General features: G+C 46.3%; 1 protein-coding gene and 1 pseudogene across 7 annotated transcripts in view; both read right to left on the bottom strand.

The window, feature by feature from the left end:
• Positions 1-1,578: 1,578 nt before the first annotated feature.
• LOC121492462 lies at positions 1,579-3,088 on the bottom strand (annotated as a pseudogene).
• A 7,048-nt stretch (positions 3,089-10,136) lies between these two features.
• Positions 10,137-25,962, bottom strand: part of SUSD6 (sushi domain containing 6) — a 97,997-nt gene continuing 82,171 nt past the window's right edge. For all 7 annotated transcript variants that reach the window (XM_041757999.1, XM_041758000.1, XM_041758003.1 and 4 more), the window contains 4 exons: positions 21,921-22,118; positions 20,795-20,933; positions 16,582-17,009; positions 10,137-14,304 (listed from right to left, as the gene is read on the bottom strand). In XM_041757999.1, the coding sequence (XP_041613933.1) occupies positions 14,279-14,304; positions 16,582-17,009; positions 20,795-20,933; positions 21,921-22,118 (791 nt within the window). In that variant the 3' untranslated portion in view covers positions 10,137-14,278. The remainder of the gene's footprint in view (positions 14,305-16,581; positions 17,010-20,794; positions 20,934-21,920; positions 22,119-25,962) is intronic.

Raw genomic sequence — 25,962 nt, forward strand, 5'->3', positions numbered from 1 at the left:
TCTTTTTTACCCTTTTGTCTGTTTCTCTTCTTCCTCTTCATACAGCCAGCCACAGAGCTCAGACCTCTTGACCTGAATGATCTCCCCAAACATGTGAGCAGTTTTCCCATTTCTTCCAAAATGACTCAAGGCTGCCTGTGCTTTGAATCATCCAAGGCCTGCTCCTTCCCCTCTCTCATCAGGATGCCTACAGTGGTCTCCTGCTTGGCTCTCACTCCAACCCACTGGCCACCAAGTTCTCTTCTAAAGTATTATGTTCAAAGCACATCATTCGGTCTTCAAATCCTTCCAAAGCTCTGTGGAATAAAGTCCACATCCCCAGTACAGCATTCAAAGTCCTGGTCCAGCTGGACGCTGGCATTCCTCCCTAGCTGCTTCCCTCACTGGCTCCCTGCACACTGGACTCCTGTCCCTTGCCCAGGAAGGTCACTGTTGTTGGGGAGAGCCCTGGTCATGGTCAGACACCCATTTGAGACTGGATGAACTAGGTTTCTAGAGCTGCTGTAACAACCACAGACCAGGCGGCTTAACCCACAAAAATGTATTTTTCACAGTTCTAGGGGCCCAAAGTCCCAGATCAGGATGCCAGCAGGGACTCTTCCATCTGAGGGCCGCAAGGGAAGGATGTGTTCCAAGCCTGTCTCCTAAGCTTGTGGGTGACCATCTTGTCCCTGTGTCTTCACATCATCTTTCCTCTGCATGTGTCTGTGCCCAATTCCCTTTTCTTACAAGGACATCAGTCATTTTGGATTAGGGCCCACCCTAATGACCTCACTTTAACTTAATTACCTATCTTAAAACACTACCTCCAAATAGGGTTTCAACATAGGCATTTTAGGGGGAAGACAATCCAATTTGTAACACCAAAGATCCCAAGAAATGATTTTTCTCACGGAAGGAAGATGGAAATAACAGGCAATGTGTACTGTTTATTGTTCTTAAACGTGGCACTGAAGGAGCTAGCTATGGGTTCCTTTCCAGAAGGCAGATTACTAATTTGGAACAAGAGAAAAGATCGGATAAATTTGCAGATTTTCTTGTGAATGTCCCTTCTGATGCTAGGTAACACACATTTTGCTTTTTTAGAAATAATTTATCAAACAGGTAATACATTCGCTTGCTTCAAAATTCAAAATTACAAAAGGTGTAAAAGATGACCCTTCCTCCAGAGCGACTCTCCCTTCACAGAGGCACCGAATGCTGCCTGTATCAGGAGCGATCCTCTGTAGGATAGAAAAACATGCACTTGGACACATTTCTATCTCTTTCTCTTTTTTTCTGTCATTAAACTTTTGTTCAATAGGTCTCAAAATTCTGTGACAGATTTTTGGTCAAGTTGTTTCCATTAAAAAGTATTGATTTTAAAAACTAATAACTTAAAGCTGCCACACACACACACACACACAAAACCAAATGGTCCATAAAACATTCTCCTTTCCTTCTGAAGGCTTTACAATGCCTTGTTATCATTAACCAATCTTTTACTGTTAAACTTAAATGGCCAATTAACACAAACAGTTCTAAGACCATTCTTCCATCACTGATTAAGACTGGGGTAGCAGGTATTGGAGACAATATTCATTTAGCCTTCTGAGCTTTCCAGGCAGACTTGGTGACCTTGTCAGCTCCAGCTGCCTTCTCGTCCACTGCTTTGATGACACCCACAGCAACCATCTGTCTCATGTCACGAACAGCAAAACGGCTCAGAGGAGGATAGTCAGAGAAGCTCTCCACACACAGAGGCTTGCCAGGAACCATATCAACAGTGGCAGCATCACCAGATTTCAAGAACTCAGAGCCATCTTCCAGCTTTTTTCCAGAAAGACAATCTATCTTCTCTTTCAGCTCAGCAAACTTGCAAGCAATGTGAGCTGTGTGACAATCCAGCACAGGTGCATATCCAGCACTGGTTCAGCCTGGATGGTTCAGGATAATCACCTGAGCTGTGAAGCCAGCTGCTTCCATTGGTGGGTCATTTTTGCTGTCATCAGCCACATTGCCACAACGAACATCTTTGACAAATACATTCTTGACATCGAAGTCCACATTGTCCCCAGAAAGAACCTCACTCAAAGCTTCATGGTGGATTTCAACAGACTTTACTTCAATTATAACATTGACTGGAGCAAAGGTGACTATCATGCCAGGTTTAAGAACACCAGTCTCCACTTGGCCCACAGGGACAGTATCAATACCACCAATTTTGTAGACATCCTGGAGAGGCCGACGCAAGGGCTTATCAGGTGGACGAGTTAGTGGCAGAATGGAATCCAGAGCTTCAAACAGTGTGGTTCCACTGGCATTCCCATCTTTTTTTTTTTAATAATAAATTTATTTTTTATTGGTGTTCAATTTGCCAACATATAGAATAACACCCAGTGCTCATCCCGTCAAGTGCCCCCCTCAGTGCCCGTCACCCATTCACCCCCACCCCCCTGGCATTCCCATCTTTACGGGTGACCTTCCATCCCTTGAACCAAGACATGTTGGCACTTAGCTCCAGCATGTTGTCACCATTCCAACCAGAAATTGGCACAAATGCTACTGTGTGGGGTCATAGCCAATTTTTGTAAAGTAGGTGCTGACTTCCTTAACGATTTCCTTGTATCTCTTCTGGCTGGAGGGTGGCTCAGTAGAATCCATTTTGTTAACACCAACAATTAGTTGTTTTACACCAGGTGTGTAAGCCAGAAGGGCATGCTCATGGATCTGCCCCTTCTTGCTTCAAATTCACCAACACCAGCAGTGACAATCAGGCCATCATAGTCTGAGATGTGCCTGTAATCATGTGTTTGATAAAGTCTCTGTGTTCTGGGGCATCAGTGATGGTCATATAATACTTGCTGTTCTTGAATTTCCACAGGGAGATATCAATAGTGATACATTCACACTCAGCTTTCGGCTTATCCAAAACCCAGGCAGACTTGAAAGAGCCCTTTCCCATCCCAGCAGCCTCTTTGTCGTACTTTTTAATAGTTCTTTTGTTGATCCCACCACATTTGTAGATCAGATGACCAATAGTGGTAGATTTGCCCAAATCTACGTGCCCAATGATGATGCTGTTGATGTGAGTCATTTCCTTTCCCATTTTGGTTTAGGTTTAGCAGTGGTTTTCATGACACCTGTGTTCTGGCGGCAAGCCCGTTGTGAAAAAAACTGTATCTCTTTTTTGTAAACAAATGATAGCATTCATGCACTTGTTCTGCACTTAGCTTTTTCCATACAACAATGTATTGTGTAGATTGGTCCAGAGCTATTTTATTCTCTTTTCTGTATCTATTTTGTGTTTGGATGTATCATATGTGTTTAATCCCATATTGGTGATTATTTAGGTTCTTTTCAAATTCTGGCTTTATTGACACTTGGAATGAATAGCCTGTACGTGTAAGATATTTGATAAATGAGCAAGGATGTCTGTAGAAAAAATTCCTGAAAATAGAATTTCTAGGTCAAAGGATGTATTATAACACTTTTATTTAAAAAAAATTTTTAAAAAAAAAAAATTTAAAAAAAAAAAAAAATTTTTTAAGATTTTATTTATTTGAGAGAGGGAGAGTGAGCGAGAGAGCACACAAGCCCGGGGAAGAGACAGATGGGGAGGGAGAAGCAGACTCTGCTGAGCAGGAAACCTAACAACTCGGTGCTCCATCCCAGGACCCTGGGATCATGACCCGAGCTGAAGGCAGATGCTTAACTGACTGAGCCACCCAGGTGCCCCTGTAATCTTTTTTAAAAGTAAATAATTTTGGGATCCCTGGGTGGCGCAGCGGTTTGGCGCCTGCCTTTGGCCCAAGGCGCGATCCTGGAGACCCGGGATCGAATCCCACATCGGGCTCCCGGTGCATGGAGCCTGCTTCTCCCTCTGCCTGTGTCTCTGCCTGCCTCTCTCTCTCTCTCTCTCTCTCTCCGTGACTATCATAAAAAAAAAAAAAAAAAGTAAATAATTTTATTTAGGAACAGTCACAGGGACACCTGGGTAGTTCAGCAGTTGAGTGTCACCTTTGGCCCAGGGTGCGATCCTGGAGTCTGGGGATGGAGTTCCACATGGGGCTTCCTGCATGGAGCCTGCTTCTCCCTCTGCCTATGTCTCTGCCTCTGTGTGTGTGTGTGTGTCTCTCATGAATAAATAAATAAAATCTTAAAAAAAAAAAAAAGAAAGTCACAAATTTAGTTTCCTGAACCATCTGGAGTATGTTATCCAATCTCCAAAGATTTTAACAGGTATTTCCTGCAAACAAGGACATCTCTTACATAACCACAATCCAAGCAACAAATTAAGAAATAAACGGGGGTGCCTTAGTACCAGCCAATCTTCACAACCCATTGAAATTTTGCCAATAGTTCCAATAATATATTTTACCCAGTTTAGAGTCCTGCTTTGCATTTCTTTTAATTCAAGTCTCTTTGGTGTCCTTCTGGGACAATTCCTCAGTCTTTCCTTGACTTTCATGACCTTGACATTTTAAAGATTACAGGCTATTTCTTTAGTATCATTCAGTTTGAGTTGTCTCATTTTATTCATCTTTGGATTTACATTGCATTTCAGCGGGAACATCATGGAAATGATGCTGGCTTCTCTCATTGCATCCCATCAACACAGTGCATGATTTTGATTTGTCCCATTTGATTAAAGGAATGTCTACCAGGCTTCTGTTTATCTATATGGACTCCTGGTCTCTTGTTTTATTAAAATTTATTATTTTTGCTATTTACTTGGATGCTAAAGTTGCTCCCGAAACTTCAAGGTGCAGAGGTGGGGGTGGGTGTTTGGGGCATACACTCATTATTCTCTGAGCGCTTTCTTGCTCTCCGCTACAATAAAATGCTGCATTGCGTGGTCTTCCTGCCTCAGCTCTGGAACCAGCCATTTCTCCAAGGACTCCTGCCTGGTTCCTTTTAGTGGAAGATAGTATTGAAAAACCAAGATCTGAACTCTAGGTGTGCTCACTGCTCTTGGGGGGCCACTGTTCCCAAGCTGTCTGGGTAGAGCTAGGGAATATCTGTGGGTGTGTGTACATGTGAACATGTCTGTATTATTTCTGCATCTGTTTAAGTAGTTTAAAAATCAGGAGTGCACACCAATACAATTCCAATCTTACCCTGAGGATTGGTTATTTTTTTTTCCCTTTCTGATATTGTAACTCTGTGGCACTGAATGGCTTTAGAACAGACTTGTTCAGCAAAAGGAGGGATCAGGAACTGCACTGTAACTTCATGGTTGTTGCCAAATTGCCTTGCAAGGAGAGATGTACAATTTACACTCCCACTTGATATTTTTAAACTTTTTCTTTTGCCAGTATCATAGGTAGAAATGTTGTTTCTGATGTTTTAACATGTATTACTTTTATTATGATAGTTTGATCACTTTTGAATGTCTCTAATGACAAATAGAAAATACTTGACATGAGTGTGGTAGTTGGATGCAACTACTGTCCTTCAATCTCTGCCTTAAAGAAAAAAATTTTTAAAGGGGGAAAAAACCCCAAACCCAAAAAACCCAAAACACCTCTTAACTTTGGAATTGCTACCTGGATGTTGCTGGTAGAAACTTGTTTACAAGCAGCAGGTCTCCCTCCAGTTGTTCATCCCAAAGAGCAAGTGAAGTGGCCCTGTGCTGGAGACTTGAATGGGTCCTGTGATTTCTGAAGATGCCCTCTGCTGGCAGGGGCCAGGAGCTGGTGGACTGCGACCAGAAAGTCCTCTATGCTTCGAGTTCTGTTTTTATGGGACAGGCACTTGAGTATGGGTCTGCTGAAGTTTCTTTCTTGTAATTAAAATTAGGTTTAATCAAAGTGGAAGAATGGTATTTCCTATTTTGGTAGCTCTTAAAACAACTATGTGTTAGGTTGAAATTGCCCGTATCTGACCTTTTTTTTTTTTTTTTATTAACCTGTAAAACTGGCAATTTTGGATGATTCAAATTTGTATATACTGGCACTTTTCTACTATAGGTCTCTATGACCTAAAAAGTCTTCACAATTCCCACCCCACAGCTCCTTTTTCACTTACTTTCCTATCTATGGTATTGAAACACAATTCATTCTTTATGATGTAAAATAAATGGCACTTTGTCTGGGGAATCTTCACTCATCCCCTAAGAAATGAACTCTTGCTCCCTCTTCACTACCCAGACACTGTGCTGGTGCTGTTAGATATTTTTCTTTAAGTCTGGCCTTAAGGGGCATCTGGGTAGCTCAGTGGTTGAGCGTCTGCCTTTGGCTCAGGTAGTGATCCCAGGGTCCTGGGATTGAGTCCTGCATCGGGCTCCCTGCATGGAGCCTGTTTCTCCCTCTGCCAATGTCTCTGCCTCTGTGTCTTTCACGAATAAATGAATAAAATCTTTAAAAAAAAAAAAAGTTCTGACTTAACTTTTAGGTAGCTGTTTAATCTCTTTCTCCCTATTAGACTGCACACTATTTGAGGACAAAGATTGAGTCTTATTCACTGTTGCACCCCTCAAATGCAGTATCAAGCTTTGTAGAAAGTAGGTCTAGATCTTTAAAAAAAAAGTATATTGAATGAATGAACAAATAAATGATTGGAGCAGGAATGGGGATGGCCTTCCATCCCATAGGCTAAGCATCAAAAGTCCCTATAAGTCTTTGGAACCCAGATGCTCAAGGGCTTCAGGAGCACTCCAGAAATCACAGCAGTCCTCATGCTTGTGTTGAGTCATAGCTCTTCCTTCACACTCCCTAAATTACCCCAGATGTTCAGTCCTGGCCCACAGGCTTAACCTGCAAACAGGCTGCCTTTGCTGGAGGCTGGGTTACTTGCTCCTCCAGGAAAGATGTGTATGGGGAAGTCCATACTTGCCAAACACTCTGCAGTGCCCTGCCAAGTTGAGAATCATCTACTACCCCAGGCTCAGGAATAGTTCAAGCTGCCCCAGATGGACTGCTCAGGACATTCCTATGTTGTGAAATTTTCTTTTCTGGGGGCATCATAGGAAATCTGAAATGCCAAATAGCTGTTCACCTCTTGGCATGGGATGGGACAGTCCCTAAGCCCTAAGATGTTCCTCTAAGACCAGGGAGCTAGTGAAATATCTATGTATCTATCATGCATTATTTAATGTAAAGGGGAAATCAGTTTTGACTTTTCATCTCAAATATGGACATCTTGTACATCAAACTTGCACAATTTTCAATATGTCTTTTGTTATAAAGAGTAGACAATGCGTACTTGCAAAATTCAACTTTAGGAATAATGACACAAGTGTGAATCAAAACAATACAATTTCCTTTCAACTGGCATATTTTTTTTTTCTAATGGTAATTTTGAGAGAGCTACTGGGTGGCTTAGTTTGCGTAAACATCTGCCTCAGGCTCAGGTCATGCTCCCAGGCTCCTGGAATTGAGCCTTCTCATCAGGCTCCCTGCTCAACGGGCAGGGTGCCTGCTTCTCCCTCTCCCTCTGCCTGCCACTCCCCCTGCTTATGCTGTCAAATAAATAAATAAAATCTTAAAAAAAGATAATTCCCCATGCTGGTGGGGCTGTGGGAAAACACTCTGGCAATGAGAGTGTGATTTGGAATAACTTTCTTGGTGGGTGATTTGAGATATAGTAAAAGTCACTAAAATATGCGGTTCTTTTGATCTAGCATTCCATTTCCAATAATTCATCCCAAGGAAATAATTTAAAATGCTATCAAACCCTTGGTTATAAGAATTACAAGAAAGCTGGCAATCGAAAGGTTCGAATTAACAACTATGCAACCATGAGGTAGGTCCATGTTTTATGAGATTGTAATAGATTGTAAAGTTTAAAAAGCCAAAATACTATTTATAAGTGATCTTTCTAAAGAGGAGACTATATTTAGGCATAGAAAAAAGAACATTCCAGTAGGAGGTGGCATTATGGAAGATTTTAGTTTCCTAAGTTTTCTGAAATGAGTATGTGTTAAGAGTATTTAAAAATATTTTTAAGTGGTCTGAGAAAGACCAACCTGAGAGATTACTACTTCTGCTGTTGTCTAGGGGTCTCCACTTTCCAATCTGGGAGGTAGGGGTTCAGCCACAGGGCAGGGAATTCCTTTCCTCTCCTCCCATCCACCCTTCGCCACCGCCACCAGAGGCAAGCATTTCAAAGCCAGCCTTTGCCCTAGCAGCCCTGCACGTTTGGTAGGCAAGGTTCCTTTGTCTTCCCCTCGTCTGTCTTCAAGAGAAAGGTAACAACCTCAGGGTTGACCCCATGCTGACAAGGCTCCCTTCCCCAGCATTCCTTACCTGATGGGACATGCTTCTGCTGGTTTCCAGTGACAAAGAAGACTTACCTGTCACAGAAATAAGCAGTCTTTCCTTTAGATATATACAAAGGATATATAATATATATAAGTAGTGTGTGTGTGTAGAAGCAACTACTGCTGCTTTGTGAACTTGTTTTTTATCGTGGTCTGCATAGCTGAAATGCCTCCTCCCCCACACTATGCAGGGTACTTCCCATTCTTTGAGATGCAAGTTGTCTCTTACCCTAGTGAAACAGTGTGAACGGTGTGTTGGTGTGTTGTGTGTCATTTCCCTGCCATGAAATTTGTTTTTCCACTGTTTGGGACAGGCTGAAAGGCAGAAGGATGGCGATAAGGGCCTTGGGAAGCAGGCAGCGTCTGATGGGGTGGGACCAGCACAGGGAGGGGATCACTTCAACAGAACCACCTGGGTTCGAATTCAATCTTGGTCCCACCTCTGGCAAGGTGGGACAATCCACTTCTTTGTGGCTCAATTTCATTGTATGTGGCATTGGAGTTCTGAGCGATCATGGCACCTGCCTTCTAGAGCTATGTGGCTCCCTGGGTTTACACACGTGGAATGCGTAGAAGGCTGCCTGGTAATGGAATGAGTGCTTGTATCAGCTATTACCACCACTATCTTAAAAAGTTAGTGGGGTATGCCTGGGTGGCTCAAAGGTTGAGCTCAGGGCGTGATCCCGGAGTCCTGCAACAGGCTTTCCTTCGAGGAGTCTGCTTCTCCCTCTGTCTGTGTCTCTGCCACTCTGTGTCTCATGAATAAATAAAATCTTAAAAAAAAAAAAAAGTTAGTGAAATGCTCTTCCCTCCTCCACCTCCTTGCAACTAATGGCAGTGATGTTTGGACCCTACTGAGAACTGAGGCTCCTAAGGTGGAGACTTGGCACAGATATTCCTAAAACGTTTTCCCTCCTGACCCTAAGTATTAGAGAAACACACCCTGACCATTACCGCCAGAGCAACTTCAAGAGGGGCCTGATATTTTTATCCCAAACTTGCCCATCTGCCATCTTCTCGCACCTTTACCACCTGCTGTAGCTCCTCTCCTACCCGGCCATGACCTCTCCACCTCTGTGTGTTCTGTTCCCTGGTCCTGAGATCTTCATCACTCTCCCTCCCCAGACTGGGCCTTCTGTCTTCCCATCTCAGAGAAGGGATTGCTAGCTGCTCACACTGCCGTCCTCCCAAGGCAGACAACTTCTCACAATGTCTCCAGGCACGGTATATTTTATCCCCCTGAAAGTTCTTAAGAGATGAGGAGAGCTTCCCCCCAGAAAAGTGGAGCTCACTAAATGATTGTCACTTAATGCGGTCCAAGCACTTTCAGCAGCCTGTAAGATGAATTCAAACGTCCCTCCTCCTCACCTAGAGGGCCTGGGTGGGCCAGCCCTGTTACCCCCTCCTCCTTTCTCCTTCCACTGCACCACTTTCTGCAGCTGCGGAATCCACACACGTGTAGTGGCCCACCCCTTAGCCTGGCTGTATGGGCCCTCTCCATCTCAGCTTACTTGACATTCCATCTAAAATGTTTCCCAACTGTCCCCCAGGGTAGCTTCTCTGATCATCACCACACGCTGTTGGAACTATCTGCCTTCCCAGCACAGAAATTCCACGCAGGCCGCAAACCCACAGTCTTGCTCACTGCTGAGTCCCAGCGCAGCCTGGTGGCTGGCACACTGAGAATGCCTAGAAAGACTCATAATATATATCCACCAAGGTCTATGGTCTCTCTTCCCTGAACCGTATACCTCCTGTCCCATCTCCTTTTGCTAGGTACCCTCTCCCCAGAATTGGTGCTTATCCCATCATGAGCTCCTACCACATGTGCTCTTTTGGATCCATGGTTTCTGCAAAAACTTTCTGGAATGATCACATTTCTCACAACTGCCTTCATAAGAACCTTTTTTTAATTATTATTTAGAAATGCAGTTATATACATAGAACAATTAAAATTAAATTAAACTTTGTACAAATATTAAAATACTATCTTCACACCCACTGCAATGTACAGGATACCAAAAAATATATATATAAAATAAAATAAAGCAAACCCAAACTGATTGAGTGACATCCTGCACAGAGTCAATGATGCATGTGTCGTTTGAAACCATTATATACGAGTACCATTCTGCAAAGGATTCCATAGTGGTGTGATAAGAAGCCAGGGCAGGGTGTGGTGGGCTGCCTTGCAACCCTCATCCGTTTCTCCTCCTGCTTGGCAATCTGAGTGCTTGGCCCCCTACTTGCCCTCCAGTCAGCTCTGCTGCCAGACAGAGGGCTCAGCCTTGGGGTTTTCATTCAAAATTCTACTAGGTTTTCAACTGGAGATTAAGAGGAGCTGCTTCCCAGCAAAGCTGAGCCTGCTGCCTTTCTCTGTCCAGGGAATCAGCTACTAACTCTACCACTCAGCCCATGCTTCTGCCAAGCAAAATCTCTTTCAGACCCTTCCTGGGCACCAGTAATGACTGGCCCTCGGCTGAGAGCCAGAGGCTCCAGCAGGGCCCCCCTGAAAGAAGCCCCCAGCGTCACCATCCTCAGCAAGCACATCTGGAATTAAGCTATAAAGCCTGTGTACCTCTTCCCTTCTGGGTCCTTTATTCTTTTTAAGAGGAAAGAAAGGCAAGGATGTAGAAGTGTTTGCAGCATATCCCATCCTCTATGTGACGATGTTCCCTGCAAATGGAAGAGACATTGTTGTGTGGCAAGCAGGTGGTTTGAGACCTCAGGCAGGACTGGGAAGGGAGAAGACGAGTGCCTGTGGATCCCTGTGCCAGCTCTAAAGAAGCAGGAAAAATCTACCTTTGTCTGTCTTGCCATCAGGCTTCTCCACAGAACTTGACAGCTGGGGGAAGAGGGGAGAGGAGGGGGAGGGGGAGAAGGAAGGAAAGCAGGAAGGCAGGAAGGACTGAATAAGACATTAGCTTAAGTTCTGTTTGCAAATGGAGTGTTAGTAGAATGCACATTGAAATGCCTTGTAAAGCCAAAAGAATTTGCAAAGTGGCTAGGACTCAGTCCATTTCACAGTTCACACCAGTGAAACGGGAACAAAGCACACAAAATTCAGAAATGGCAAAAGAGAAAGCCTATTTACTAAGCTAAGGCATTGAAAGGGACGGAAATCTTAAGTGATTTTCACCACATACTGGCCCTTGAAAGTTGCTGGCACGTGACTGCAAGTCACCAGATATAAAACCTGCGCTGGGTCAGCTCATGTGTGCAAAAAGACACTTGTAGTCCTTTGGTGTGGGCCATTCTCCTACACAAGCCCTCTGCTGGACTCCCCTAGAGGTGAGCCCTGAAAGGCCAGGCCCTGGGCAGTTTTTTCCACCTGCTCCAGGTTCCTTCAGCAGCCTCCTGCCAGACATTCTGCCACGGCCCCTCTCAGCCAGGTTCCACCTCGAGGCAGCTGTGGAGTCCCTAATCCCCTGAAAGGGACAAATCCCAGAAACCCTAGAAATAGCAGCACCTGGCTAAGAAACTGCTCTAGAGAAGTGCAAGGTAAATGGGAGGCCTGGACTCCTCCCACCACAGGCCCAGCGGCTTCCAGGACATGGGAGGGGGGCCTCAGCAAAGCCAGTGATGCAGGAAGGGGAGAGTGTGTGAGGGGGTGTGTATGCACTAGGTTCCCATTTATCCAGACTCCCTTTCCTACCAGGTAGGCAAGTCTGGGCTTGTGATCCCCGGGATGGTGTTAATGGTGGGTGAGATGGAAGAAAGCTTCAGAAGAAAGGCTTTTCATTTTTTTTCAAGGGCTAAGCTGGTCACCTCTGTGGCTGAATAAACCCAAAACAAATAGCGCAATCTCTTAGGGGGGCTAACCCAGAGTAATGATATAAAAAAGGTAAGATCTTCCATTTTAAAATATATCCTAGATCATTATTCAGGTTGCAGGCCCAACAGTGAGACTCTGGATCCCTCTACCATTTGTCCCTGCTTTCTTTTCTGGAGGAAGACAAGGGCATCCCTGTGGGTAAAGGAGAGCCTGTGCGTGATGAGGCAACTAGGGTCCACGGGGACCCCACCCTCCAGGTGGGCCCAGTACCAGCAACTGCTGGCAGATAGGTCTCTGAAAACGGCCTCTTCAGAGGCCCAGGACGGGCCCCCTGGTTTTTTGCAGGTCCTTCAGAGGCTTGTGTGTTCTAGCACCTTCACCAACCTGTTCCATATAGGACCACAATGGCTAGGGCTATACACACAGCATGCAAGGGCTCCTGGGTGGGGAAGGAAAGAGATGTGGGGGTGCTCGTAGGCCCAGCAGGCACTGCCCTTACCCTGAGCGAAGGAAGACTATAGTGGTGCCGAGAGACTGGGAACGAGCGGGTAGTAAAGTGCGTGTGAGAGTGACGCAGGAGGCTGAGAGGAGGCCATTTCCCTAATCTTTACGGCCATCCATGCCTGGAGCTACCCTGTTAGGTCAGGTACTGAAAATATACTGGGTTCTTTATTGTATCCACCACCCCAAGCAGAGTGGCTCAGGCAGGAGCAGAAGTGCTGGCAGGGTCAGCTCCAAGTCTCCCAGCCCCAGGGCTTCAAAAACAAAACAGAAATAAGCATTCCTTAATCCACATCTTTTGAGGATGGCAGGAGCCTGGCTGAGCTCTGCACCCCCGTGCTGGTCAGCATTCACAGGTGGCACAGCGAAAGCCTGTTAGCAAAAGCATCTGGGAGCACGGACCCCACCCCCTTCAACACCAGGGCCTCAGAGCCAGGCTGCTAGGCAAGCCTTCGCCCGCTGCAGACCAGCAAGGTGGGGTGTAGAGGACTGTCAGCCCCTCCCCCAGGCGCCTGGGAAGACCAGGGAGTCATCTGTCAGTTGTGACGTGTGGAAGGGTGGCAGGGGAAAACACAAGGAGGAAAAGCAGCGGTGCAGCAAGCAGCAGCACGCTTCCTGGGCACAGTTACTAAGGCACATGACTGTGGTGACGAGGACCCTCAGGACCGGGGCTGGAGCCGCCTGCAGCTGCCTGGGGATTCGGTCTGTGCCTCTCAGGCTCCCTTTCGTCACCACGAACCCAGAACGGGGCAACCTGCCCCAAATGCCAGTGGCCACATGGGCATTCTGTGGCACCTCAGCAACTCTCCCGTCCCAGCGATGATTCACCTCAGGCCCCTGTGGGCAGCAAGGAAGCGGAGGCTGCCAAGGATCAAGCCTAGGAGGCGGCAGGCTGCTTCCCCTTACACTCCAGTGAAACAGAAGAAACCAAGGCCAGGAAGGCCAATGCTGGAAGTAGGAAGGGAGAACTTGCATCTTAGGAAGACAATCCTTATCAGCCACCTTCCCTCCCTCCCTCAGGAACTTCTCAGAGCTTCTTGGAAACTCAAAAGGGCAGGAGCCAGCCCCTCCGAGATGGACAGCTGGGTGCTGGGATAGCTTTGGCATGATGTTTCCACACCTTCCAACCTCAGCCAAAGAAATGTGCCACTGGTGTCAACCAAGGGAAGGCCCAGGGACCCACATTCTTGCCCTAACGAGAGCCACCTTTGGATCTGCTCCTGCTAAGGGCAGCAACACCAGCCCTCAAAGGTAATAAGCCAGCCCCTGCCCCAGGCCCAGCCCCCTGTGTAGCAGAGGGCAGCAGTGCAGCCACGAAGGCTTGTAGGACAGCAACAAGCCTGCATGACAGGGAAATTGGATGGGTTGGAGGGGAAGGCACAAGTAAACACAGCGGCTCTTGGGCCCGCGCGGGCTGGTGGGGTCTGCCGCCAAAGATCTGGCTGCAGGGGACCCCAAGGGCTCAAGGAAAGGAAGGGTTCAGTCCAGCACATTCAAATATGTCCCCGACACAGATGGGAAGGCCAGGCTAGGCAAAATGCCAACTCCTCCAGCTGTCCAGCAGGCAGATGATGAGACTCTTCCTTGAGTTTCCAGCAAGGTGGACCTGGAGGTCCTCAAAGATCCAGAGATACACAGATACACAGGTGGTAGCTCAGGTATCCGGGTAGGGTAGCTGGAGTACAGGGTGCTCAAACCCACAGGGAGAGGGAAGAAGGGCAGAGAGGACCGTCGCAGAAAGGAGAGGCCCATGGCAGCGCTCATGCTTCTTTCAACAGTGGGATATCTGCAGGAAGAGAAGAAAAGAAAGCAGCACAGGGGTTACCTAACTGGGGTTTTTGGCAGCACATGTGATCCCACTTCATGGTCCCCATGCAGGCCCTGGTCTGAAGAAACAAAATGCTTCACTCCCGCCTGGTGGGCTCTGTCTGTTAAGCATCTGACTCTTGATTTCAGCTCGGGTCATGATCTCAGGGTCCTGAGACTGAGCCCCGAGTGGCACTCTGTGCTCAACGGAGTCTGCTTCTTTCCCTCTTTTTTGCTCTCCCTCTACCCCCACTCGCGTTTGCTCGTCCATAAATAAATAAATAAATAAATAAATAAATAAATAAATGTTTGTTTGTTTATTTATTTATTTAAAAAGCCTCACTCATACCTTCTAAGGAGTCTAATAAACCCCCTTCCCCTTCTTCAGGCCTTCCTTGCTCATCTCTCCCTCTACCTGTGTGATATATCTGAATGTTCAGTCCATTGTTGAACTGAACATAGTTCAACATATGTTGAACATAGTTGAACCCCCTCCGGTCCCACTACCTTGAACCTCCTCTCTGCCTTGAGTCTGCTGGTCTAGTTGCTTCTCTTTCTATTCTTAATCTCACCCTAAGAGGCTGCTTGCTGAGCCCCACTTAGGTCCCACCTCCTCAAGGCCACCCACCTGCTATGTGATACTGAATAACTCATTCCCCCTCTCTGGGTCTCAGTCTCCTTTTACTCCACTGGCTTATACCAACGCCTCAAGGTCCTGATTTCCTACAGTGCTGTCATGCCCAGACAGCTTAGCCTGCAATGAGCCTGATAAACTGCATATCATCTCTGTGCCCTTCATTCTGGCATGGACCTTACAACTCTGGGTTCCATTATTCCTCAAATGCAGGCCTGATCTTCCCAAATGACTGACAATCCATGCAGGCAGACAGCAGGTTTCAAATTAACTTTCCATCACCACAGAAACCTAACTAGCACCAGGAACGATGATGGGTTCTCAAAAATGCTTGTTCAATAAATGGAACAAAGCAAGGTAGCAAGGAGAAGAAGGGAGAAGAGCAGGCACCATCAAGGCTCCTTAGGAGAGGTAAGGGCCAAGAAGTGCATCTGGGACATGTGTCAGTTTGTGCAGACACATAATATGTATAGCTGGCTATCCCTGGGGTCACTAGCTTCTACCTTTAAACCTGGGTCAACTGTGTAATGACCCCTTCCTAGCTCTATATCCCACCAAGAGAAAAGAAGGCATGCTGTTGACTTCAGGAAAACTCCTAAATGTGATGTGCATTCAAGAATAATTTCCAACTTCTTTGCTTTCATTTACTCTAAGCCTCAGACATTAACTTTGCCCAGGGCTCCCAGGGTACATACTGTTTCCTCGTTGGCTTTTGGAGGAGCCTGGTAAGGGCAGAAGTCTCATTGTCCAAAGGGAAACACATAGGTCTAACCTGCATCTTGGACCATGCTGGGGTTTCATGTAAAGATATTGTTTAAAGTGACCGAGTCAATCCCAATATTTAATTCTCCAGAGTCCAGAAAAGGCAGACAGGTCAGGAAATGGCAATTTCCTTCTACAGCTGGCTTGCCACAGAGAACTGGAAGTCACCCGAGAGGCAGCATGGCACTGTGGGGTTATCAACACAGGCTCAGAGCCAGATCCATCCAACTTCAAATCCCAGCTCAGCCACTTACCAATGGGCAAGTAACATACATTCTGGCCTCAGTTTCCTCATCTGTAAAGTATGGATGGTAATAATACCAACTTTTCACAATCACTGTGAGGTTTAACTGAGTGCAAGAAAACTGACTAGCATAGGAGTGGCATACTCCTGTTTAAAATGAAAGTGCTGAATACCTGGAAGAGAGACCAGCTCTAGTTTTCTCTGTAATATGACCCCATACCTCCTTGTCACTCCAATCCTTTCAGGAACATAAGAATTATAAGAACAGGCCCCACTCCTGCCTCCAACCAGCTGTCCTCCTTTTGATTTAGCACAGCCCTGTGGCCACACATAGTTCTGGAAACTCCAAACTATCAAGATTCAGACAACAGTCAAAAGTCTCCTATTCAAAAAATAATAATAAATAAAAAATAATAATAAATAAAAAAGTCTCCTATTCAGGAGAGCCCAAGGCCCCACCGGGAGTGGAGGGTAAGACCTTATTTTGTAAGCTAATCCACCAGGTATTATTTTCCTTTGCCCCTCAGGACCCAATTATTAGGAAGGCTCACAGTCCTCCTCACTCCCAGCAAGGTCCCCGAGCAGCTCATAATTCATGATCGGTGCAGACCACCTACCATCTGTGTAGTCCTCCGATGTGAGGGATAAAAGGCTTTGTATGTCACTGTTCTCTGAATCTGGGGCTTCTTTGTATGCCACTCGGCTATTCCCTGAGCCGGCCACCCAGGAAGAGGTGGTTGCCTGATGCACCATCACAGTCTCTGAGCCCTGAGAGCCCCAGGCTTCACACAGTCCAGACTGGCCTGGGGCCTCCTCCTCTCCACCTGCAGAGGAACAGGCCCCCTGGTCCTGCAATTGCTGCTCCCTTGGCCCGTTCCTTCCACTGGGCCCAGATCCTTCTGACAGCACGATCTGTACCCTGGGGTCAGCAGGTGGCACACAGTGACCGGAACTGCCATACACAGCTTCCTCATATGATGGTAGCGCAACCTGGACTCCATCCACCATGATGGACACCTGGTCGCCAGATACCCCCTGGTCGCGCCTGCATTCAGAGGAGGAAAAGACAGAGGAAGAATGAAAATACATACAAATAAATACCATAACACCAACAATACCAACCATTTTTGAGTGCTTACAATGTGCCAGGCATTAAGTGCTTTTTCCCACTGAACCATCGCCTGAGCCCTGTCAGGTACAGATTCACCAAGAATACAAATGAGGCTCAGAAAAATCAACCTGCCCAGTCACATCACTGGTAAGGGAGGAAGCAGGGATATGAATCCAGTTCCACCTACTTTTTGAGACTCTGTTCTTACCCTCTGGGTACATGGGCACCTTGCCTTCTTGTCCTGCACAAAAACTAGGAATGTACAGACCTAAAAATGAAGCCATCATTCAGCACAGGTAAGAAGAAAGTAAGGGCATAACGCTTGCATTATCTGTGAATATAATGTCTAAAAACTTTATGTGAGTATACTCTGTGGTATGTGAATTAAAACTCCATAAAATAGGTGTTTTTTTTTTTTTGTTTTTTTTTAAAGGACAGGGAGAAGAAGCACTGTGTTCTTGAAATGAGACACTGGAGTTGAAACCTGAAGAATTTTGTTTTTTTGACTCAGTTACTTTTCTTTTTAACTTAAAAAATTATTTGTAAATTATAACACAAGCACACACAAAAATAGAAACATGTACAATTTATTGTTTTATCTCAAAAGTAACTGGTGTATTAACCCTTACTGAGGTCAAGACAGAATGCTGCTGGCGCCTGCATATACCCTTGTTTCTGTCCTTATGACCTTCTCCTCCCACACACCAAAGTAACCACTAGCCTAACTTACATGCAAATCATTCCTTTGCTTTCTGTTTCAATGGCTTTATTGCCTACACATGAACACCTCAACACTACAACTGATTTCTTTTTGATCTTGATATGAATGGGATATATAATGAATGTATGTGCATATATGTGTATGTGTATCTGCTTTCCTTACCTCAACTACATGTGAGATTTACTCATGCGAGTACCTTTCTGGGGATCCCCCCCCCCTTTTTTTTAAAGATTTTATTTATTTATTCATAGACACAGAGAGAGAAAGAGGCAGAGAGGGAGAAGCAGGCTCTATGCAGGGAGCCCGACGTGGGACTCGATCCCGGGTCTCCAGGATCACACCGCAGGCTGCAGGCCGCGCCAAACCGCTGCGCCACCGGGGCTGCCCTGGGGATCACTTTTTGATACACATGCACACTTTTTTTCCTGAAACACTTTGAAAGTAAGTTATTTTGCTAAATAAAACATTACTTAGCACTCTCCTCCCAAGAACCTCCTCTTCTATGTAACTGCAACATTATTACGTCCCTGAAATGGAACAATGGTGGAAGACTATAATATGAATTTTCCTAACTACTCCCAAATAGATTTGTTTCAGCTGCTGTCTTCTCCATTTTTCTCAAGGATCCACTTATGGATTGTGCATTGCAGTTAGTCCTATCTTCATCTGCTTTCACCTCCAACAGTCTACTAGAGTTTCCTCATGACATTGACATTTTTTGTAGAGTCCAGGCTGGTTGTCTCCTAGCATGCCCCACAATCTGGACTGAACTGTTTCCTCAGGATGAAGACCTCAAGTCAGTGTTTGCTTGCAACACAGCGTCATCTGTGGTGTGTGTCTTCCTCAGTGTGTCACGTCAGAGACACAGAAGGTCAGGACTGGGCTGTTGTTAATTAGTTCTCAGTTTCCTCAGCTGTCCTTGCAGATAAAATCTGTGCTGCCCAATTCAAAGGGCACAGACACTATGAGGATGACAGTGGTACTCAGAAATGCGTGGACGTTTCTGGGAGGAAGGGAACAGATGGCAAGGTGGCATAGAAACCAGTGTGCAAAAAAAAAAAAAAGGAAAAAAGAAACCAGTGTGCATTCTGGTAGGCACTTCTGTTGTTCAAAATACTTTGGTTTGTTTAAAACATAGTATATGTGCACAGTATAAAATTTAAACAGAGGGCAGCCCCGGTGGCTCTGTGGTTTAGCGCTGCCTTCAGCCCAGGCCTGATCCTGAAGTCCCGGGATTGAGTCCCGCATCGGGCTCCCTGCATGGAGCCTGCTTCTCCCTCTGCCTGTGTCTCTGCCTACCTCTCTCTCTCTCTCTCTCTCTCTGTCTCTTGTAAATAGATAAGTAAAATCTTAAAAACAATAAAATAAATTTAAAAAGTAAAATTTAAACAATTAAAAAAATTTAAACAATTTAAACAATTTGGTATTAAAAACCAAATTGTTCTTCCACTCAAGTCAGGAAAAATCAGCCCATTACTTTTAGCATACCGGATAACACAGAGGGAAAAAACTCCCTAATGTGGATGAAATGACAGAGATCAGCCTGACTTTACATGGAAATAGCTCATTCTTTCAAGTAAACACTCCCCTCCAGATCTTTTTTATTTACTAATTGTCTAACAACCCTTAAGAAACATAGCTGTGATTTTTCTACCCCAAACGAAAAATAAAAGGAGACAGAAAAATCACACACAGTACATAAAGATTAAACTTAGCCTGGGCCTTGTTTGTCAATTCCAGACGAGGAAGCATTCTATTTAACGATTTTGTTTGTTCCTCCATGCCTGTGGATGGTGACAGTGACTGATGAAGGGCTGTGAGCGCACACAAACCATGCTCGGGAAAACAGGAGCTGCTAGGGCAAGCCAAGCAACCACATAGACTGGGACAGCCCTGGAGGGGAATCCCTTCTAAGGGATACACTCAGGGCCAGCCCCCTACCATCTGCCACCCGCCCCTATACCTCATCTACCCAGTCTGGGATGATTCGTGGTTAATGCACTCAACTGGAAGAAGGAAAGGGACAAAGGCAGACAAGACCACCCCCCCATCCCACCCCCACCCCGCCCCTGCCCTCTGTCTCTAATGTGGTATAATGCAGTTGCAGTCAATCCTAGCTGTGCATGAGAACCACTGGGGAAGTTTTTTAAAACCAAAACCCTAACGCCAGGCTCCCATTCCAAACCAAATTAATCAGAATGTATGGGAAGAGAGGCCCAGGTGTTGGTATCTGCATTTAACTTCCGGGAGGTGCCTCTACGTGCAACAAGGACTGGAATTAGGGGGACAGGACAGTGGCTTGTAAACATGAGCCTGCATGAGAATCACCTGGAGGGCTTATGAAACTGAGTCGCTGGGGCTCAGCCCCAGTTGCTCATTCAGTTGGTCTGGGGTGGGGCCTGACAATTCTCTTTCCTAACAAGTCCCCAGGTAATGCTGATGCTGCTGGAACCACACTTTGAGAACCACTGATGTAGGGCACATGACATGACTAGGAGGTTGGACAGATTTACTTTTAAACCTCCAGGTGGGGATCCCTGGGTGGCGCAGTGGTTTGGCGCCTGCCTTTGGCCCAGGGCGTGATCCTGGAGACCCAGGATCGAGTCCCACGTCGGGCTCCCGGTGCATGGAGCCTGCTTCTCCTCTGCCTGTGTCTCTGCCTCTCTCTCTCTCTCTGTGTGACTATCATGAAAAAAATAAAAAATAAATAAATAAATAAACCTCCAGGTGGTCATCATCTAGAGGGATGGCCCTGACTTAACTTCTCTGAGCCTCGGTCTCCTTATCTGCAGTGTTCCTGTGAGGATTAAGCTAATGCATGCAAAGTCATCAGCACAGTGGCAGGCAAAGCCAGGAGTTGAACACATGGGAGGCCCCTCCCCTTCCCCTGGGCACACATAGCAGGAGCAGCTGCCAGGCTCACTATCACCCATCTGCAGTCAGGGGCCAGTGCCCCCCCCCCGCCCCCACACCTGCTGTGTCCAGCCTCAGGACTCACCTGCTGTGATGGAAGGACTTCAACTTCGGCTGCAGCAGCACAAACAGCACCACAAGGAGGAGAATGAGTGCCACGGAGCTGGCGGTGGAAGCCACTATGGACAGCGTGGGGACCCCGAGGGATGTGTGGGCATCTTTGTCTACAGAAAATAACAATAAGCAGCAGTGTGTTATCCCTAGGCCCATGACAAGTGAGCCCTGCAGCCGATCTTGTTAGAGGTTCCCTGCATAGTGCCATGACCACAACCATTTTAGGGATCTGAGTGGGAAGCAGCTTTTATGCACAAGGAAAAGGGCCATTTCCCTATCCTGTTCCCAAATCTAAAATTCACTTCAGACCTCTGAGGACCATCTCACACCTAACCTCACACACCCCTAGAGATCTGACCTTTACAAGCCACTTCTGATCCTGTCCTCAGTAGCAGGTTGGTGGACATCAACCATCTCCATGGACACAGTGTTCCACCATCCCAGGTCCTGCCCATGTTTTCACCCATGTGGCAGGAAAACTGGTAAGAACTCAGCTGTGATAAACCCCTGTTCTAAGATCCTGTAACTTTAGTTGTAAATCTCAGGCTGGTCCTCACCCCTCCCTGTGGTGTCATGGTCTTAGGGCCCAAGTGTGAAGCACAAAGATGGCTGTAAGACACACACTTTCCTGCAGGCAGTTGGATTTTCCTGTCATGCATGACAGGAGGAGGCAGAAGGGGGAAGGTCTTCTGTCCAGCTGGACTGTAGCTCTATAACAAAAGTCCATTTCCATTCAAAGAAAAATAATATAAAAGAGACACTCCAGAAGGTGTTAGCAGAACACAGTCAAAGGTCACCAGTACTTGGCTGGGCAAACAGGAGATGCTGAGCATCAAAGGGACTTTACACAGCAGAACAGATGCCTCAGTAAAGCTACTGAGCCCCTTGGTGGCTCAGTTGAAATGCAATGGGACACGCACCAGCAACCCCAGATGTCTTTCACAAAGACATGAAATCCCAAAGGGAGGGAGGCCGCAGGGCATAAAAGGACCTATAATGCCCCATGGCACAGGTGCTCTGGAGGAAGCGGACCACTGCCCATCAGTGTAAAGGAAGCAGAACCCCGGCAACCCCCCTTTCTCATCTGCCAGACTGACCCTCGTTGAGACGGCAGCTGACCTCCATGGCTGGCTTCCATTCCCCATTCTTACAGGTCAGGTACTTGTAATCGCCCTTCAGCACGTAGCCCTCGGCACACAGATACTCGATGACGCTGCCCGCGTTCAGGGGGTCTCTGCAAGGCCGGGGGTGGCAGATGTAGCCACCATTTTCTGGCTCCGGGGGCAGGGAGCACACTGCAAAGACAGAGAGGGTGCACGGTGCTGCAGCAGTGGGGTTTTCCAGTGGGAATCCTGTCGAGGACGCTGAGTAGGAGAGTTCTGCAGGCCTCAACAGGAAACACGAGAGGAACCAAGTGCTCCCTTGGAAAGGCTGTTGAACAAACTGGAAATTCAGGTGGCCAATGACAAAGGGAAGCATGCGGGCAACTGGAAAAGTCTGGCTGTTCACAAAGTTGCCCCATCCCTCCGCACATGCCTTGAGAGGACTACATCCATAAGGGAGGGACAGACTCTGACAAGGCTGTGAACTCACAGAGATCTAGCACATAATACATTTTTGATAAAACCTACTGAGACACACAACAAATCTGAGTGAAAGGTGGTAAAATACTGCCAACCTAGGCAGGAGACACATTAGCTCTGTTTCCAATATCAATATCAGCAAGGACTCCATTGTGTGACTAAAACCTGCCTTCATGGCCTGAGAGGGGATTTCTGATGGATTCCTCGGCCCCCTCTCAAGCCTTCACCTCCTGGAGTAGTCATTGCCAGCATTTGTCTTAGTTTCATAGGAAAGCCCACATTTTTTGTTCAGGTAGGACTATTTGGCTTTAAAAGCTAACAGCTAAAAAAAAATAAAAATAAAAATAAAAAAATAAAAGCTAACAGCTCCAAGAAATAGTTATCATCATTCCCCTTTGTCGACGAGGAAACTGGCCCACAGAAGTTAAATGACTTGTAGCCTAGCATAAGGCAGTGCGAAGGGCAGACATCCTGGCGGAGTCTTGTGATTCTAAAATCTGTGCTCTCTCCCACCAACAGATACTGCTTTCACCCCATGAGCTGAGTGAGCCTGTAAGAAGTGTGTGGGTTAAGGTTACCTCCCTTTCAAAGAGGTCAGTGAGGGAGACAGCAATGGAGCCCAAGTATGGTGGGAACCCTGGTATAGGTAAGTTGTAGTAATAAATCAGAGGAGTGGGACAGTCTACACAGTCTGAGGAGAAGGGTGATCTCTGAGCCATGGCCTGCCCCTCCAATCCTGGACAGGTGTTGCAGAATTAAAGTCAAGCAATGGATTGTGGGGTGTGCCTAGCCATAATCGGGGGACACAGTGGGAGCACTAAAGGAAGTGCTATATGGAAGGCTGGGCTGGGGGAGAAGACACACTGGTAGGATCGCCAGGTACCATGAACTTCAATTTTCCAAAAGCCATACTAATACAAGAAAATAAAAGTTTCCAAGGGACATTTGATTTTGCTGACAAATGCCCTGCCCCTATCCTGACTGTCACAAGAACATCAGTATGAAAATAAGTACTGCTGGGTTTTTTTTTTTTTTCACTTCCTCTAACAGACCTCAAGTCTGGCTGTGCCCTCTTCCATTCACAGGACCGCCCACCACCACTCCTTTGCACACAGATGCCCTTACAGTCTCTCACCAAATACTACTTTCCTTCAACCTACAGACTGCTAGTAAGCAAGATGCCTGCCAGCTAGGCAGGGGGGGAAGAAGTGGGGGTCACGTTGAAAAAGAGATGACAGCTCCTTGCCTAAAAGCTGCTTATCACTGAGGTGAGGAGAAAAGACTGATCTGCAGATTTACTAGAAGACAACGCTGGGTGGGTGCCACAGGGACCTACAGGAGATGTCTGGGCAGCTTCTCTGAAACTAACAGATGAGCCCAAATAAGCCCTCCAGTCCCCTTCTAGAGACACGCCTTCTCCAGATTCTTCCCACACCACCCACCTCACCCAGAGTCACCCACACTCCTTCTGGTGCCGCCTGCAACTTTGGCCAACTAGTTCAAAGAGCTGGCCAGCTGGATTTCAAAAGAAACCTTTTTTGCAAACAGCTTTACTCTTTACACTTTCTTTTGTTTAGGGCAACAAGCCTGCCACAGATCCCCCAGCTCCTCTAAGACTGTGTCTAATCGGGTCATTTCCGAGGCGTAATTAACACTGAGCACTCCAGGGCAGCTCCTGAAAGCAGGCAGGACCCACTCACATGTCCAGTGTGCTTGGAAAGATGGGCTTGGTGGAAGAGCTGCTGATTTTAAAGCCACTCCTGCTTTGCTGGTATTCCAGCCCAACTGTACAGAATCTCTGAGAGGAACCCTGGAGATCACCTAGCATTCATTTGATCAGTGAAGAAGAATGAGGTCTACAAGAAGTGACTTGCAATTCAATTTCATTTCAATTCCACTCATATTTATTGATTACTGTGTAGAGGTCATTGTACTACTATGCTCTGCAAAAGGATAAAAAATGTAAGCATTTCAGGTACTTAGAGCCAAATATCGACATGACAAATAAGTACACACCTATATTTTAAAAGTTGTTTTCTTTATAGCTTCTGGGTTTTGTGTCTTAAGGACATTTTCCTTTCTCTGAGATTATAAACATACTCCCCACTGTTTTCTAGAGTGGGCCTTTGTTATGTAAATAATACTTTTACTGATAAAAAAAATCATAGGAAATACATACACATGACATAAAATTCAAAAAGAAGGGGGTATGGTGGAAAGTAAGCCCTCCTCTGTCCCCAAGTCACTCAGTTCCTCTCTTCAAAGGCACTGCACCCATTTCTTCCATATTCTTCCAAAGATATTCCACACAGACATTATAATACACCTCAAAGTAAGTAATTAGTACCACAAAACAGCACACAGCAGAAGAGACCACATCTTGTGTAGGACTCAGCAAGGTTCATTTATGGAGGAGGCAGCATTTCAAGTGGGGCTTTACCTAACAGAAGAAGGTTTAAGCAAATGCATAGAGGTAGGGAAGGGTAAGCAAATGCATAGAGGTAGGAAAGGGTAGGTAAAGTCTAGAAAACATCAAGCAGCCCCAGGTAGCTGGGTTGCATAACACAATAAGGAAAATTCAGAAGGGAAAAAAAAATGACAAGCAATGAAACCATCTTGCAGAGGGCCTTGACTGCAACAGGAGGTGTTAGTACTACGTTCAAAGGACAAGGGGAGCTTCTGAGGGGTCTTGAGTAGGGCAGAATTACAAGAGGAGCTGAATCTGATCAAAGATGGACAGAGTTGGAGGGAGCCTTCGAGTATGTCAATAGGACAGCAACCCTAATATAGTAAGATAAGTGCACACAGGTTATTTTATGTTCCCTATGAAGGTCAAAGGAAATGAGCTAAAATGCATCGGGCTCATTGCAAAAAGATTGCCCCAGGTTCAAGGCAGTAAGGAGGCTGTAGAAGTAAAAACAAAAAGGGGGGTGGGGTAGAGGCAAGGTCATTTTAAGACACCAAGAACACAAGAAAAAATATGGCTCTCTTGCCTGGTCAAACAGCAGTGGGAGAATCATGGCAAAGAGCAGGTGTTCGAGAGGACCCTCTCAGTGATACCTGGGTTAACAAGAAAGGGAAGAACATCAGGAAGAGCAAATAATCACCCGGGGGGCTTCTGGAAGTCATCCTTCTGGGCAAGAGGCTGACTTAATCTGTGCATCAGACTCATTCTCTCTGACAACCCTAGGTCCACAGAGGAAGTTTGAAGCTCTGTTCTCAACCTCAAGAAGGCAATGAACTCATCTGATTTGGCAAAGCTGCAGAATTTTAAAAAGAGAAGGAGAAAGCCAGAAGAAGATAGAAATTTTACAGGAAAAAAATCAATTAATTCTCCTTAGCTTCCTTCTCTGCTTTCCATTATCTTCTGCAGCCACTTAGGCCTCCAGTGAGCACAGGAAGCAGCGATGTAATTCTTTAGGGGCCGCAGAGTGCCGGGCACACAGCAGCCATTCAGAGAAAGGCCATCCAATCGGCTGGAGGGGGGCAGACAGAGTAGACGCTATATAAGCTGGCTGATCCTTCCACCTCCAACTCATTGCAGCCTAAAACCCTC

The sequence above is a fragment of the Vulpes lagopus genome, chromosome 6 (assembly GCF_018345385.1).
Source record: "Vulpes lagopus strain Blue_001 chromosome 6, ASM1834538v1, whole genome shotgun sequence".
Taxonomy (NCBI): domain Eukaryota; kingdom Metazoa; phylum Chordata; class Mammalia; order Carnivora; family Canidae; genus Vulpes; species Vulpes lagopus.